General features: G+C 39.2%; 1 protein-coding gene across 1 annotated transcript in view; it reads left to right on the forward strand.

Moving 5' to 3' along the window:
* LOC308438465 (uncharacterized protein) overlaps nucleotides 1-16529 on the forward strand; it is a gene marked incomplete at both ends in the record, with an annotated part of 253517 nt that extends 236988 nt beyond the window's left edge. Inside the window, 3 exons of the mRNA XM_080939852.1 lie at nucleotides 4039-4245; nucleotides 15819-15961; nucleotides 16481-16529. Of these exons, the coding sequence (XP_080795978.1) occupies nucleotides 4039-4245; nucleotides 15819-15961; nucleotides 16481-16529 (399 nt within the window). The remainder of the gene's footprint in view (nucleotides 1-4038; nucleotides 4246-15818; nucleotides 15962-16480) is intronic.
* Nucleotides 16530-16857: the final 328 nt, after the last annotated feature.

Raw genomic sequence — 16857 nt, forward strand, 5'->3', positions numbered from 1 at the left:
CTACTTTCTTAACCCTGGGGAGATTTTACAAAGTCTTAAAGCCAAGCATCCCTCATGGCTGGAGGCTGTTTTTTGGTTTAAGTTAGAAGATGTAGCAATTACCCGAAGGGTAGGGTGTTTTCACAGCCCCTGTGCAAAAGCTCAATACCTCAGCACAGAACTGAAATACTCTTTTCTGTGGGGAAAGTCTGCCTCAGTTCATATAACTCTCTCTGAAAGGCTCACTGGATTTCCCCCTTTGTCTCTGTCACCTTTTCGGAAGGTGAGGTGACTCCATGACTCTATTTGTTTCTCTGGCTATCTAATATCTCCCACTCTCTCAATACTTGCCATCCGGAAGCTCTGGGGAAGAGCACAGTTGTTTGGTAGGTGGATAGAGTCTTAACAGAGAAAGAAATGTGGTCTAGTTTCCTAGTTAATCTTCAAAGAATTTTGAGAACCCTAATGAGACCTTAGTAGAAAGGATGGACACTGGTCATTTGAATATGACATTTATTTTAGGATGTTCCCACCAAGACCTAGGATGGAAAACTCAGAATCATCTAGATAAACACTGAACTAAAATGAAAACCCAGCCTCTAGAGTCATATCCAAGCATGTCCTCATCCCGAGACTGCACATTAAAGAGAAAACACAACTGTATGTCAATAGGTGTGATCAAAGATTGAATAGTAATAAATTCATGGACTTTAGAGTCAGACCTACCCGGGCTCACATACAGTGTTCACATCTTGAAATATACAGTGCCATCCAAGGGAGGAGTACAGCTTTGTTTAACGCTGAATGTTGCATTTCCAAAACACAGAGGCTCCACTTTTAGAGTCACAGATGCTGCCCAATAACTTTTCTCCCATCAATATTTTGTGGTAGGTATGATGATTCTACAGTATTCCAGAACATGGCAAAACCTACTTTTATCTATTCCCTTGTTTTCTGCATGAGTTTGGAATGAAATGTTTTACATCCAGATTTTGGGAACCATCAGAAATTGGCTAATTCTAGAGACCAATGGAGAGCCCAGACCGGAGCTGGATGAACAGAACAGCCACAGCCCAAACAGTCTCACAGCTGGTGCAGCCTCCGAGCCCAGACTCCACAAGTAAACAAGAACCTAACAGGACATGTGATCTGGTGATGTCATCAGCATGCTACCAGCAGACTTAGCATTAATTGTATATGACAGTGCTTGCTACTGTAACAAATGTCTCCTTCAGACATGTCTGGTGATTTAATTTTTGTCCTTCCTCATATCTGTCCTGATTGCTCATTAGAAACCTCATGCCCATGTCTAGATAGCATCATATCACTCCAGACTCTACATCAGAGATGAAAGGCTGTGTCTATCCTATCTGCCTCTCTTCCCTATATCGTGTCACATGTCCACTTCAGGTACTGTGGATGCAAACCTCTTTTCCTTCAGGTTGGTCCCATGTGCTGCCTATCCTTTTCTGATTTTACCATAAGTTAGTCAATTAGTTCAGCTTTATGATCCATAACCTTTGTTACAACCAGGTGGCTTAGACACCTTTACAATTAATCCCCATATTAAGATACAACTATGGCTCAGGCAGAGCATGTTCAGATACATCCCTGTTCGGCACTTTAGCTTTTTAAATTTGTGGTCCATGTCCTTGAGCTAAGCATGCCCATAAATATGTCTACCACATTTATTTTTTCTTAAATAGTGTTCTTAAACCAGGCATGCTGCTTGACATGGTTTTCTATATAAATACATGTATATGTATGTATGTATGTATGTGTGTGTATGCTTCCTAATTTTCAGACTTCCTTTGTTGGCAAGGGTTATTAATCTTTTTACCTGTTGTGGTGAATAAGATTTCTTCTCTCTTCTTAATTGGCTAAGTGTGTTCACATCATATCCTCTGAGGTGTGAGGCCCCCTGTACTTCGCTTCATGTGTCAGCACAGCCTGTTCATGGCTGACATTCAAGCTGTCTTAACCCAGTTTCTGGAGTCTTCACCACACCAAATGATCTTCTGGCATCACATCTTCCTATGACAACATCACAGAAACCTTTCCCGTACACTTTCACCTCTCAGTGTCTTTAACTAGGACCAGGCCAGTGCTGGAAGCAGCTAAGCAGTGTCTGTGCCCATGACAATCCCAAGACCGTTTTGTTGGCATTCGTAATAGAAACAGGATGACCACACATGCTAAGGAGTGATAGATAATGTTTCAAAATATATAGATATTATGTTATTGTCAAATCAAGGTACTTATTTGACCAGCCATTTCAAACACTTATCATTTTCCCTAGTTTAGATTCATCATAGTTAAACCAAGTTTCACCCTACTGGGAGTTAGGTTTCACTAGCACTCCTTCCTGCTAACTCTTTACCTGTTGATCATCTTCTCTCTTTTAGCTCATCTGGATAAAGGCCATATAGAGCAGAATTCAAGATGCAGTCTTTTCTCTACAACTCTGGTGTCAGCCTTTTTCAGATGCCTCAAATTATTGGGACCATGCCTTCTTTATGCTAGCTCATCATATTAAATGTCTTCCATGCTCATGTTGACTTAAAAAGAAACAGAATTTTTATCATTTTACAGCTTCATAAATTCATGTAGTCTATATACCACATTTTCTTCGCTCTTTTAATAAACAATTATATTCATTGCTTTAAAAAGAAAAAAAAGTTGGACTTGATCTGGGAAGAAAAGTCCCTTGTATATATTGTCACAGTCAAACTTTGTAGAGTTAGCTCATGCATACGTTCCTGCAAATCTCTGCACAACTGGGCTTCTTAAGTATCGCTTCTATTGACTCAAACCTCTGTTTTTAATCCTATAAGATCTCTAGCTTTTCAGTCCTTCGAATACTTTCGCAAAATTTATGACTTTATTTTCTGCCCATCCATATTTTAATTATACCTGTTTGGCCCCAAGGAAAAATATTTCTCGCTCGCTAAAATTTTATGAGTTTATTGTCAGTTTCAGACTTGCATTAACTAGTCACTGGGCAGCTTTTTCTTTTATATTATTACGTCTTTCCATGTTCTTGGATATTTTCAGTACCTTTAAAGAGTTGTTTGAGAGAAGTTAGCATTTGCTTTGTGTTTACAATGAAACTTGCGGATCACAAAATGAATATTTTCTGTCTCTGCAAAAAATGCGAGTGCAGAAAGAATCCATAGAAAACTTGGCTAAATTCTAAAAATATGAACATCTTGGAATACAAAAATAGGGAATTGTAGAGAGTGTCAGTATATCTGAGGAATCGAAAGACAAAACAAAACAAACAAAAGCAGGAAACCAGAAGTTTTATTGGCCACACACAAGTTTTAAGGTGCTAAAGTCTAATTTTCCTTGGCAGTATTTTAAACAATCAATACAGGTGTATCTTTTCAAATGCATTATAATTCATTTAACTTAATTTAACTCTAATAAAATACACAGGGTGTGTCACAGTAGATGAGGAAAATGTCACCTGAGCGGCTTTATTGAAAATAAAACCCAGTAAGTCCAGCGTTCCAGGATTACGAGGAAGAATCTCAGTAGTCAGTACATTCACATACAAAACGTGACCCGTGTCCTGCTGGGAATGTCTGTCGGACTATGGTTGGCGCATTGACTGAGTGGTCTGAGAAGCTGGCCACAGACGCAGCAGCACAATCGGTGGAAGGAGAAAGCCTTCCTTTTTTGGTGAGAAGGCGAGCACACCGCCCCCCCAAGCCATTTGTAAACATTTTTGTGTTTCAATCCACACCGCCACTCTACAGCCTGCTTGATCTTCCTGCCTTTGGTTAATATGGAAGTCAATTACAGCTTCATCTGTGTAGAATTAACTTTGTGGAGCACACACCAGGGATTTGTCTGTCTTCACTATTTAGATATATGTCAGAAAAACGCGCATGGCGCATAGAGCAGAATGCAAGGACTGCAGAAGGCAGACTTTTAGATTTATTGTAAAAATCATTTAAAATTGTCTATGTTGTTCACAAATCTTAATTATCATTGTTTTGTTTATTTTTTTTCTTTGCTTATGGGGAACTTGGGCTGGGGCTGGGGTCTCACTAGGTGGCAGTGCACGATTACGTCTGCAAAAGCTATGGCACTGAGTCCAATGTCTCCAGCTCTTCCCCCCGCCATCACGATGAAACTTTTGAGTCTGCAGTTGGTCCAAGAGGGGTTACTTCCCACCTATCAGTATATACCGTGTATCCTAATGGGTTTCAAGAGCTGTATCGCCATTTTCTCAGGCTCCCGGATGGCACCATCATTGAGGTATGTATTACAGAAACATCCGGAGGCAAATGTTCTATATGTTATAGCTCATTAATAGAGATGCATGTTTATGTGTGTGGACTGAAACCTGGTGTCTAACATGTCAGCAACACTGGACACATAGGGGTTAACTAGTATTTGTAATACAGGTTTAGAGATGTGATTTAGTCTTTGTCTACACAAGGGTATGACATAAAGATTATGAAAGTTTCTGTTTATAACCACATTAGGGGAGACATATCAGAAAAGACAAAGAAGAAACATTAATTATTCTACCTGCAACATATATAGCTAGGGATACTTACGGACATCAGCAGGCTGATGGAAGAACGCTGTGAGTCCATACTTCAGATGTGCACACATTTCACTCAAGTGAATCCACAAAAAGAGGGACGCTGGTGTTTCATTGCTCTCCGAAGGAAAGCTATAAAAATCCAGAAAAGCACCCCATATCTAAATCTTGAGGACTATTTTGAAGACATTCACTGGGGAATAAGCTCAAAGTCATGTTTTCTGATGAAAATGTGTTAATTTTTCAGAAGACTGATTTTTGGATTTAAAAACTCATGTTATGTCAGATTTGTAGAATCCAAATTTACGGCAATTTCCATCCTGAGGTGTGCTACATTCACTTGGGCATTGCTTTAAGGGAAGCCTGAAGTGATGTCAGGAGGGAAAGGAAGGCTAAAGAGGAAAAGCCTGCAGCCACAGAGCCTGCACCTTAACGAATCTCTGTCCCCCACCTTTCAATCTGACCAAGGCTCTTTTTGCTTTAAAACTGAGGAGAATAAAACCAACCAACCAAACAAAAAGAACAAAAGCCTTTCACTAAGTCTTGGAAGAAATTTCAAATTGTTCAAAGCCCAGTCTTGCAGTTAGGATCTAGATATTCACTCGAGGTACGTCACAGGCACACTCCTGAGAGAAGCACAGCAAAGTCCTCCGGGAAGCCAACCCTCTTCCCCACGCCATGAGAGAAGAGAAGGTCATGAGTGAATCTCAGTAAGGCAGCAGGTGAGCTGGTGTCCAGTGTGACCTATAGAGTCTGATCCTGGCTACTCACAGCTCTGCCACATGACCCATCTGAGACATTACTGTGGAAGTCCTTTTTTTTTTTTAAACAGTATGAGCTGATGTGGTTTCCCCTTTTAAATTTGCAGAAGTGCGTGTGTTTAAATATGTGCTTGCTTCGTGCACTGAAGCGGCATGAATTGGGGGATGCAAAGGTAGATTTTCTGTTCTACTGTGTTCTGTTTCTCTTATCACCTGGCCGGAGCATCAGGAGGGAAGTGTCCTGGTCCCCTGAGCACAGTCACCACCAGGGTCCTCTGTTCCCTCTCTTGTTCTTTCGCTCCATAACCTTGGCTTAGTCATTTCTCACTACGCTGCCTATTTCCTGATCTATAAAACTGGGTTATGCATACTTATGTTACCTGGCTCACGGGAATTTGGCGTAGATTAATGAGATAACATCTTCAAAGTACTTTTAGCTCTTTTTCAAATGGTACAGTCAGAATCGAAGAGTATTACATATCTTGTACAATTAAATGCAGTAACCCTTGTAAGCATTCCTACAAATATTGATGATATTACACTAAAATCAAACTAAGCTAGCTTCTAGAAGGACTGGGTGGTGGGGTGGTAGGCACCAGAGCCACCTGGCTCTTCTTCCTTTTTCTTTTGTAGCCTGTAGCCTGTCTGTTACAGTGAGAAGTGGTGGGCACACATGTGGGGAATTGGTAGTTCTTTTGCACAAATGAAACCTCATCAAATAGAGCCTCTCCTTGCGTTGTTTATTCAGGTCACAGAATGTGCACTGGGCCTGTCCTTTCTTCTGTGTGCACTTGATCTACCAGGCTTTTCTTCTTCTGCGTCCTCTACCACTCTTCCCACCAACAAACATCCTCCTTGTGTTTCCCCTAATGTTTACAGTGAGTGTTGGATTTTGTTCTCTGATTTTTGAATGCTTCCTCCTGGGCTAAGTTTAGGTCTCCTAGGTGATAGAATCCTGGAGCTAACTGAAGAGTAGGCACATTTCCTTGCAGTACCTGGCCCACTCTTTACAGCTTTACCAGACTCTATCTTCTGACCTCACAAAGATTTTTAACACTGCCTATTATAAACCCTTCTCTTCTTCCCTCTCTGCCTCCTTCCTCTCATTTTCTCGATTTCTTCCCCTCCCTTCTTCTCCCTCCTTCATTCTCTCCCCCCATTCATTTTCCTCTCCCTCCCTCCCTCCCTCCCTCCCTCCCTCTCCCTCCCCCCTTCCTCCCCTCCCTACCTCTTTTCTCTCTCCATTGCCATCTTTCCCTTCCTCCATCCTTTCCACAAATACCCAGCCAGGTGTGCTATTGATCTCCAGAGCCTGAAATTAAAAAGGGTTTGAACCTGGTCTTTTGGAGTCATAACAAGGAACACAATTTATGTTTTTCAAAATATAAAGAAATTTCAAACATCAGCAAGCAGGTAGGCAGATAACACTTTAGGCGTAGAAAAAGTCTCTTACGCTTTTAAAACGGTGGTTTCTAAACAGCCAGAGTATGTCCTGAATTGGTGTCTCTGTGTTAGATACTAAATTGGTTCTCAAATATATATAATCAAGTTTTACTGGATCTAAATTCTAAACTGTGCTATTAATGGTCCTACCATTCTGTGGGGTCCTTTTCATTGTAGCCCGTTGGGAAGCCTGAGCCAAGATAGGATGTAGACCTACTTACAGATGTGGGTAAATTTAAGCCGTATTCTGGTCAGATATTCTGTATAATGAAAGAATCAGTCCACAGAGTCTGAGATTAATTCATTTACAAATCAGACATGACACTTAGTTCCAAACTGAAAAGAGATGGAACTTGGTGCCCCTCCCCAACAGCCCCCTACCACAACTTGAACTTCACCCTTTAAGGTTCCATGGTGGATTTTTTGAAGAAGGGTCTCTAGTGACCCAGTCCTCTTTGTACTGAAAAAGCTATTATTTGTGTAGTAGTGTGGCTCTAAGCCTCTCCTAAATCTGATAAGAATTATATGCCAAATATTAATTGTTTTTCTTTTTTTTTTTTTTTTTTTTTTAAGAAAAAGCCCAATTAGGCCTCAGCCTCTTGGCGTGGAAATAGTTACTTTCAAGTCTGTTTATGTGAGAAGATATTCTTTTGGAAAAGAACAGTTTTTGTACAAAAGAGGTCAGATACAGACTTTCTACTGAAAACCTGTTTGTAGCCTTTCCCCCTAGGCTTGTGCCCTCGGTTGACAGTCTTTAGCTGTCCCGTGTTCATCATCTCCCTCTCCTATTTCAATCAGCCTCTCTGGAACAGGTGCATTTTGCCGGGTTTCTCTTGAGTAACGTTTTATCTCTTTGTTCCATAGGTAGTGTGATCTTCAAATACAGTCAGCACAAAGTTACTGTAAAGTTTTTTAGTTCCTCAAAACCTAGAAACCCAGGCAAGCCTGGTGGAGATTCATCAAGTTACAAATAAGCTTCCTGTTCCCAGGGTAGCTGTCGCAATTAAGAAAGTCCTCGGAGCATTGGTTGGGGTGGAATGGGAAAATGGATTTTTGTCATTAGAGGCGGTGTCGCCTGGTGGTCGGAGTGGAGAACTGGGAGCCAGGAACTCGGCGATCTAAGGAGGCCCTGCTCAGCCCTCCTGGAGGCTTCCGGCAAGCAGCTTGGGTCTCAGGAGGCCAACCTCACCTACTTTGAATCTCCCATCTGAGGAGCTCCTTACCCAGGGCCAGGGGATGCGCAGCTGGAAGCCGGATTCCTTGCCTGCAAAATGAGAATATTAATACTTGCCTAAATAACGGATTAACCAATTAGTATTAGCATTCTGCTGATAGAAAACAGCAGGAGAAGGAAGGAGGGAAGAAAACCCAAACTCAATTTTATGATTAGATGGGTTTTACTCAGCTGTGGGTGTTCTGATGAGCAGGAAACCCAGAGCCCAGAGTGCGGAAGAGCCATGTACAGAGAGGCCCGGAGCAGAGAGCAGGGGGAAGCCTGGACTCAGGGTTTGCAGGAAGTCTGGCCTTGAATCCAGTGAAGTCTACAATTGGGGAAACATTGGGAGTTTTTCCTATTGAATTAGACGATTTTAATGTCTTCCAGATATGATAATCCAGAGCATTGTCATTTCTCATGTCTGTGTTCTACAAATATCAACCTGTCCCCTGCACCATGTGTGTGTGTGTGTGTGTGTGTGTGTGTGTGTGTGTGTGTGTGTATGCGAGCGTGAGAGGGAGGGAGGGAGAGAGACAGAGAAAGGGATATATAGACAGAGAGAGACATAGACAAACAGAGAGAGACAGAGACACACAGACACAGACACAGAGATACAGAGAGAGAATGAGAAGGAATTACTAAGAAAACTCAGGAATGTGGTGTCTGTAGACCACATTCCTGAAGTAGAAGAAAATTGTTCGTATTTTGAATTTCTCAGGAAGAAAATTGCCCCATTAGTTTCTCCTTTTGTTGAAAGACAATGTTGGGGAAGGGGCAGGGCTGGGTGGGGGGAAACTGCTCTTGTGTTTCCTATTCTGCATAGCTTTAGGTGGCCCTGAAGATGATTATATTACATTAAACTCACACAAAAGTAGAGGAAAGAAGCCTTTTCCACCCCTCAAACTGAGAGCCTTTGACCTTTTGTGTGCAACACCTGCGCAGGAAGACACAGCCTATCTTTTGATTGCTCTGTGCTTTCCTGACAATACGGACAATACTCGCTGACAGGAAACCTTGGCAGCAGATGGTAGTGGATTTGAAGAAAATGTTGCTATGAATGTCAACTATACTAATATCCTATATTGCTGGCTTTCAGATTCAAACTTGGTAATTCCAATTTATATTGATTTTCTTTTTAAAAAAAGGTCCTGAATGTATTTTGCTTTTTCCTTTCACAAAGAAAGATTATCTATTTTAAATAAGCTGTAAAGTGTTGTCATTCGGTTCTGTCTAAAACGTGAGCACCCTTAGGAGCAGGATATTAAAGAACAGACTAAAAGAACTAAATAGAATGCAATTATCAGGTGAGTATGAGAACATAATGTTTTTCATGAGATATTGTCCTACAGGCCAGAGTGAAAAGTCTTAGGCAGATAAACTTCTCAATTATTTAGATAGATATGAATTTAATGCCTCTCAGAATAGCACCTGGAAGACATGCTACCTGCATATACCTATCAAAACAGTGCTCTGGTTTCTCCCAATAGGTCAGCATAACTTGTTCTGTTCCCCTTGTCTTCCACAAGACCAAGAGAGACAGCCCTTGCCTTAGACTTTGCTCACCGTTGCTGTACATTTCTTATGTGTGTTGGTAACACCAGGGAAGCTATACAGCTTTACTTTTTTTTTTTTTGTACAAGATTTAAAGACATCCCTTAGCCTACAGACACCTTTAAAGGAGTGTAGTTATTTATTTTAAAAACCAGGTAAGAATATTTGTGTGGGCCATGTTGTCCTTCCTGCAGCCACATTGTCCTTTCTTCCTGCAGCCACGTTGTCCTGACTTCCTTCAGCTGTGCACGTTCTCCTTAGATAAGCATGAGAACTATTTTGATTCTGTTTACTGTATAGGACTTGGGCTTGTGCTACCTGAAATGATTTTTAATAGGCTACGGATTGCTCATAAATAACTGACATTGCTGAGTCCTGTACTGTGTTTCTGCTTTGTTGGTACTCATATTTTTGGGCAAACAGTCTTCAGATAGATGTTCCTGTAATTTACAAATTCTATGCATATAAAAATATAAATTTATGCATATAAGAAAAATAATCCAAACTTTTAAAAAATACTCTTGAATCCATAAAAAGCACAATATTAGATTTCTTTTGAATTTTCAAGTCATCCAAAATGATTAAATCTATAGTAAATAATTGTTCTACTATTGTATTCATATCTACCAAAAAAATCAATGTGTTTTTGTTATATTAAAAAGAAAAACTTCTCTGGATTCTAAATCAAAAGAATTGTTTTAAAAGTCATATTAAAACTATTTTGAAACAGTCAAAAAGTAACCTTAACGTGAGAATTAAATATTTGGTTAAATATTTAATATAAACACTACACAGGTGGGAAACTAAATCTGTAATATACAATTTAAAAATATTAAATGTCTAAAGTTAATTAAAGCACATTGTTCTTAAAATCTGTTTATTTTTCCCTCACACTGAACTGGGTCTTGAAAAAGATATTCAGGATAACAAAGGGAAAAAATACACTTCTATTAAATCATTAGTCTTAATATATTAAACTACTACAGAAATCTCTGCAGTGTAATATTATAAGTAAACTTAAAATTCATAAATACGAAGGTTACTGCTTAAAAATGAGTAGCTTCAGACTTGCAGTTTTTATCATACTCCACTTGACGAGGTTGCCTGATACTAATTTCTTGAAGGATCAAAAGATTCACTTGTGAATAAAGGCAAAAAGACATCCTCAAATACAATATATCTTCTTATATTTCTATGTAGAGATATTACCTGAGATTTTTATGCATTTTGTAATTGTGCCAAAAACTAACTATAGACATAGCATTTCTCTTTAAGGATTAATAAATATTAGTTCCTTCATCTTCCCTGACAGAACAGATTTTTTTCATAATTGTCTGAAATAATTATTTAATGACAAAATAAAATGACATAAAAAGCTTTCTATGAAAAAGAAATCTCAGTTGCTTTGCCTCACTTAGCTTTATGAACGTATCGTCTGAATTATATTTAGCATTACTTACAGTTCCCGAACAGTGATATAAAATCATATAAGTTTATTTTATGCATAAAATCACATCCAGTATGCTGAGTGACACTTGAAAGTACGGAAATAGTAACAGTGGCTTATTTTCTGAAGCAATCTTGACACTAATGCTGAATTACAATGTGGAAACATCCAGCGCCTCTACCTTTATGAGAAAAGGCTTTTTACATATTTAACATAATCACGAGGAGAATAAACTAGAATTATGTATAAAGATATGTACAGTGTAACCAAGGGGCATTTATATTCCCCTGTAGAATACTTACAATGATTTTATTGCCACTTTGTGTCATTTTCTAAAGGATTTAAATAGAGCCAGTAAACAAACTAGACTTTAGATTTAAGGCGACAGCTGCTCCTTCAGAAGCAATATTCAGATATTTAATCTTAAGAACCTTGAATATTTCCCAACCGAGGAGAGTGTACTTTTGCAGAAATGAAAGGAGGCTGTACCTGGGCTTTTAACTTTTGCAGCTGTGAAGATTAGCCTAGCTACCTCCTCCAATGGCCATCTCTGTTCACCCAGAGGATGAGGGGCAAGTGTGGGTCCTTTGCTTTATATTTCGTCACAATGCAAACCTTCCTCTTCTAAGGTAATGCTGATCCCACCTGTAACAGGGAGTATCGTATTATTTCCAGATCTTCAGATTGATGATTTATCTTAATTTGAACATGTTCTTTGAATATATTCTTTGAACTACTTTGCTGCAAGTAGCTGCTGAATTCCAGCTTGTAGAACCATCAGTAATTTTCCTGAGCCTCCCAACACTGCCGTTTTTCTATAGACATTGAACTGGGTTTGGGAATACAGAAGTCCTGCATTCAGTGGGAAAATGAAATTGTAATCCATATGCAGAATACTTTGTATTACTTCTTGCCTATGATTTTAATGGCTTTCAAATCTATACCAGCCTCCCATATTTTGGGCATTTTTGAAATAATTCATCCCAGGAACTCCCGCATAAATTATATCAGTCAACTTTGTTTTTTCAGTTCAAATTTGGGGATGTACCTACTTCTACAAGCATTTAGCTAACTCCCTTAAGAAGACTGCTTAGTCAGTACTTCCTTAAGACATGCAGACACTTCTTTTTACCAAGGAGAACCAGTCCTGCTTTGAGTATAAAAAAGAGAAAGTTTGGGTAATGTGGGCTGCAATGCTGTCCCCATTGAACAACAATTCTGTGTGTCTGCAGGAGCCCTCAAACACTCCCTTATGGTGCCGGGAGGTATCTTTGTCTGGACTTTATTAGTTCACCATCATAAGCATTAACAGCAGACTGCAGAATCCCAAAATCAGTGCTCCTGAGGCTTTAGCTTCAGTCACCTGACAGTTCGGGACAAAGTTTCCTCTGGGAAGGTTAATTTTGAAATATCTTGCAAAATGTTGTGACGTTACTTTTATGGGTAAGGAGAATTTAGGGTTCTGTTCTTTGCTATTTTCACTAGTGACCCATATTATTTTAAAAAGGTGGATCCTGAAAGTAGATTCACTGGTTCAAAGAATATGAAATGCATAGATGTGTGTGTGTGATATGTATATATACCTATATGCATGTCTATCCAACAGAAATATGAACACACATATAACCAAAACTGTAGCAAAGGAAGTGGCCACTCAGTATTTTGGTCACTTTGGTTTTTTTTTTTTTCCTGCTTTTTCATACAACCACAGAAACAATACTTTTTGTGACTCAAACAGATTACACTGTTTAAAATACAAAATATCACATGGTATTACAGGGTCCATCCCATTTTGCCTTTGAAAGATGCTACCTGATTTGATGGAGCTTGCTTTTTTTTTCTCCTAATTTTTTTAAAGTGATATTTATAATGTGTTTGTTTTCTGGAGACATTTTTCTATTAGTCTACAGACCCAATAAAGGAATGAATGCAACTGTAGCATGTGTAACATCTTTTTGGCCTGGACATTTGTTTGAAATAAATAACTCTAGCAATCCATACAAATTCAAAGCAGCCTAAGATTTCTCTGTGGTCACAGTGCAAATAATGGGAAACAAAGTGTCTTTAGGCTGAGCTAGTCCTGAAGTGACACCAAAATGTTTCTTTAGCAGGTGTAGTTCTGGCTAGCTACAGTTTTATTCTCTCTTTCTTAAACTCCACATATACATATGTATGTATGTATGTATGTATGTATGTATGTATGAATGTGTATATATATATATATATATATATATATATATATATATGTACATTTGACATATCTCACATGTGCATGTGCAGCAGTTGCTGGTATATGACCCCAAGAAGAAATTATCCAGCTAGGAACCACTGCTCTTAAACCTGCAACAAACCATACCAGTAGCACTTTGGCTGCTTCTAACCCATTGCTGCCCAGCCTTCCTAATGCTGTGACCCCACAATGCAGTTTCTCATGTTGTGGTGACCTCCCAAAATGTAACATTAATTTCATTGTTACTTCATAGTCATAATTTTGTACCATTATGAATCATATTGTAAATATTTGTGTTTTTCAGTGTTCTTAGATGACCCCGATGAAAAGATCTGTGGACCCCAAAGGGGTCAGGACCTAGATGTTGAGAACCACTGTTCTAACCCAAGCACCTATGACATTATGAGGACTCAGACAGACTTAGTAAGGAGCCACTTCAACAGTTTCTTCCCTAAAATATGAAGCAAGGGTTGATGTTGTTGTTATGCTAACCCTAAATAACAACTGCAAATGACAGGAAACCAATGGTCCTGTCATTTAGGAGTCACAACTCTAGTGATGACTGAATGCTACTTACCTCGATGTTTGCAGTATATGCTTCAGAAGTCTCAGCAGAGTTGAATTACAGCTCTCAGAAATATCATGAGGATCATAGAGAAAGTCCTAGAGATGTCTAAAAGTCCTGGTTTGTGCTTTTAGACAAGTTTGGATGAAAGAGGAGAGAAGCTATCTCAACAGCTGCTTTGGAGTCCACAATTCTTCCCAGCATATCTCAGTGATGAAATATCATGTGCACAGACATAGAAATGTATGTAAAAGACAATGAATATAGAAGACTGGGAACTGACTTTCCTATAAAATGGCACTTCACATATCTGCCAAAATTTTTTTTATTTAAATCTATATTTTATTGGAATGTATTTACATTTTAAATGTTATCCCCTTTCCATGTTTCCCCTTCCCCCCCTGCTTCTCCCCCTCCCACCCACCCACTCTTCCCTCAATATTCTGGTGTCACCCTACACTGAGGAAAGCAGCCTTCACAGGACCAAGGGCTTCTCCTCCTAATAATGCTAGACAATGCCATCCTCTGCTACATATGAGGCTGGAGCCATGGGTATCCCCAAATTCTATAAAAATCTCAAACTGAACAGAACTCCATGACAGTGGAGGATTAAAGCATTGAAGATTTCAGAACCAAATTTTCTCGGGTTATCTTTAGTTCACTTAACAGCCAGCATTCATTATTATTTCCTGCCTCTGACTTAGTATCCCTTGGACTAACAGGAAAAACCTTTGCAATTTATTCACTTAGAAAACTCTGAGCTTGCGCCAAGCCTGAAGCCAGGACTGTCTTTAGATAGTACCTGAGACCTAAAGCACAGAGTCTCCAGTTCATCATAGCCTGTGTATCTGATCTTCCCACCAATGCATTTGGGAAATTCCTCTTTTCTTTTGTTGCTATAGAAACTTCACAAAGCTGTTTGTTGCGATGTGTATGTGGCCTACATTTGTATTACTGGGACATCCATGCTCGTGTTTTATTGAATAATAAACTGCCTTTGGTTTGGGTGGTAGGACAGTGGGTGAATGACTTGCTGCTCAAGTAAAAAGACCAGAGTTTGGGTTCTGGAACTTACTCTGTAGTCCAGGTTGACCTTGAACTCAGAGATCCACCTGCCTCTGCCTCCCAAATGCTGGAATTAAAGTCATGTGCCACCACTGCTTGGTACCTATTATTTTACCTGTCCTGAGCTCATTAGAGGATGGAAGAGTTATTCTAGAGAGAGAAAATAGTTTCTGCTACCAAAGAAGAGCTTGTCTGATAAACAGATATCCTCTTTGATATCCAGAGAAATTCATTCAATCTGCCAATTTGATATATGGTTGTAGCTTTCTGCTTTGCTGTGGTAGACAAGATTTTCAAAGATGTCAACTTTGGGGAAATAATGCTTGGAAGTACAAGATATATTCAAAATACAGGATACATATGAAGTCAAGGACCTTGGTGATTATGATAGACAGTCCAGGAATAAACCCAAACGGTGTATCTGAGAGTTCTGCTGAAGTATCAGTCAGTCTTACTATTAAAATTGTGTGTGTGTGTGTGTGTGTGTGTGTGTGTGTGTGTGTGTGTGTGTGTGTCTGTATATGCGCTCTGTGCATGCAATGCCCATGAATGCCTGAAGAGGGCATTAGATCCCCTGGAACTATAGTCACTGTTGTAAGCCAACGCATCATTATATGTGGCTACTTGAAACAAAACCTAGGTTTTTTGTTTTCTTCAAGAAAAATGCTCTTAACCATAGAGATAATTCTCTAGCCCTCAGGACTGCTTTTGCTTTTGATGTATATAATTTTGGTTTCAGAAGATTAGAAAAGTCACTTTCTATATCTATTCTGTTTCCTGTTTCTCTGTATTCTTTGTAGGCACATCATAAAATTGCTGCAAGGATTAGAAATGGAGTGGTTTGTGAAATCTAAACCATGCACTTCTGGTTTAGAAGTAAAACAGTGTCTGTTTAGGGTTTCTCAGTCTCAAGCTTCCCTTCCTCCAGGGGGTAATGGGAGAAGTAGATAGTGCCCTGTACCATTCTACTCAAGTGTTTGTTCATCTTATCAATACTCTTCAGGTGTTTGGTGACATCAGTGCCTTAAGGTTTGTCCCCAGTGAGGTGATCACTGCTGTTGAGGAGCACATAAGAGAAATGGACACCGTGAAGAGAGAAATCTTTGCTTCTGCCCAAGAGAAAGGAGCAGTCTCTGAAAATAGGAGGTATTTTTTCTCTATTGATTGTGTATTATGTTATCACTGTGATTATACTTACCAGAAGGAACACCGAGTCAAGTTCTTATTATTTCCACAATTTCCCAGTGGGAGGGTGAAGTTCAACCCCACCCCCACATACACACACCAATGCCTTATGGTGCACATTTCATAAGGGTAGATCTTGGATGGTGGTTGCTGACACAGAAGAAGGTGCTGAGATTTTAGCTTTGAGGAGAGATGGGATGACATTTATAGTATACTTGCAAACAACTTTTCTTTATTTTGGTGTTTCTATTTGCTTGTTATTCATGTAGACAGAATAAGGGATGTTGATTAAACATGCCCCCCAAAATACCTCCCCCTAAATTTTTCACTGAAAAACTTTTTTTTCTGCTGAAAATTTCTACACTATTTTTTTCATGGGAACTTTAAGGGGGAAAATTAAGTATCAAAAACAAATATTCCAAGTCTCAAATATTCCAAACTTATTCAGTTGACCTGAAGAGTTTATATTTTATATTCTAGGACAACAGCATCCATGCCCCGTCTGTGTGACTTGGACTGGGACTTTTAGGATTTACTTCAAAATAGATCAAACAGCATCTTTCCTTTTTATTCCTTTGTCAATCTCTTTTCTTCGTCCCATATTCTTTTCTCAGTTTTTGTTTCAACTAAAAATTTGTACTGACGTTCATTATCACATAGATAGTGATCCACTGAAAGGTTTATAGATCATAATAAACCTGTACCATTACGAATCCCTGACCTCATCATACAGTAATGAGTGCAGTGGACATCTAGCCCTGTGCCCTTCCTTGGCATCTAAAAGGAAGGGTGATAAATTAAAAGTACATTTTCCAAATAGAAGACAATGCAATTTACAAAGGGCAAGACTGATGTTT

The sequence above is a fragment of the Micromys minutus genome (genome assembly GCF_963924665.1).
Source record: "Micromys minutus genome assembly, chromosome: 1".
Taxonomy (NCBI): Eukaryota; Metazoa; Chordata; class Mammalia; order Rodentia; family Muridae; genus Micromys; species Micromys minutus.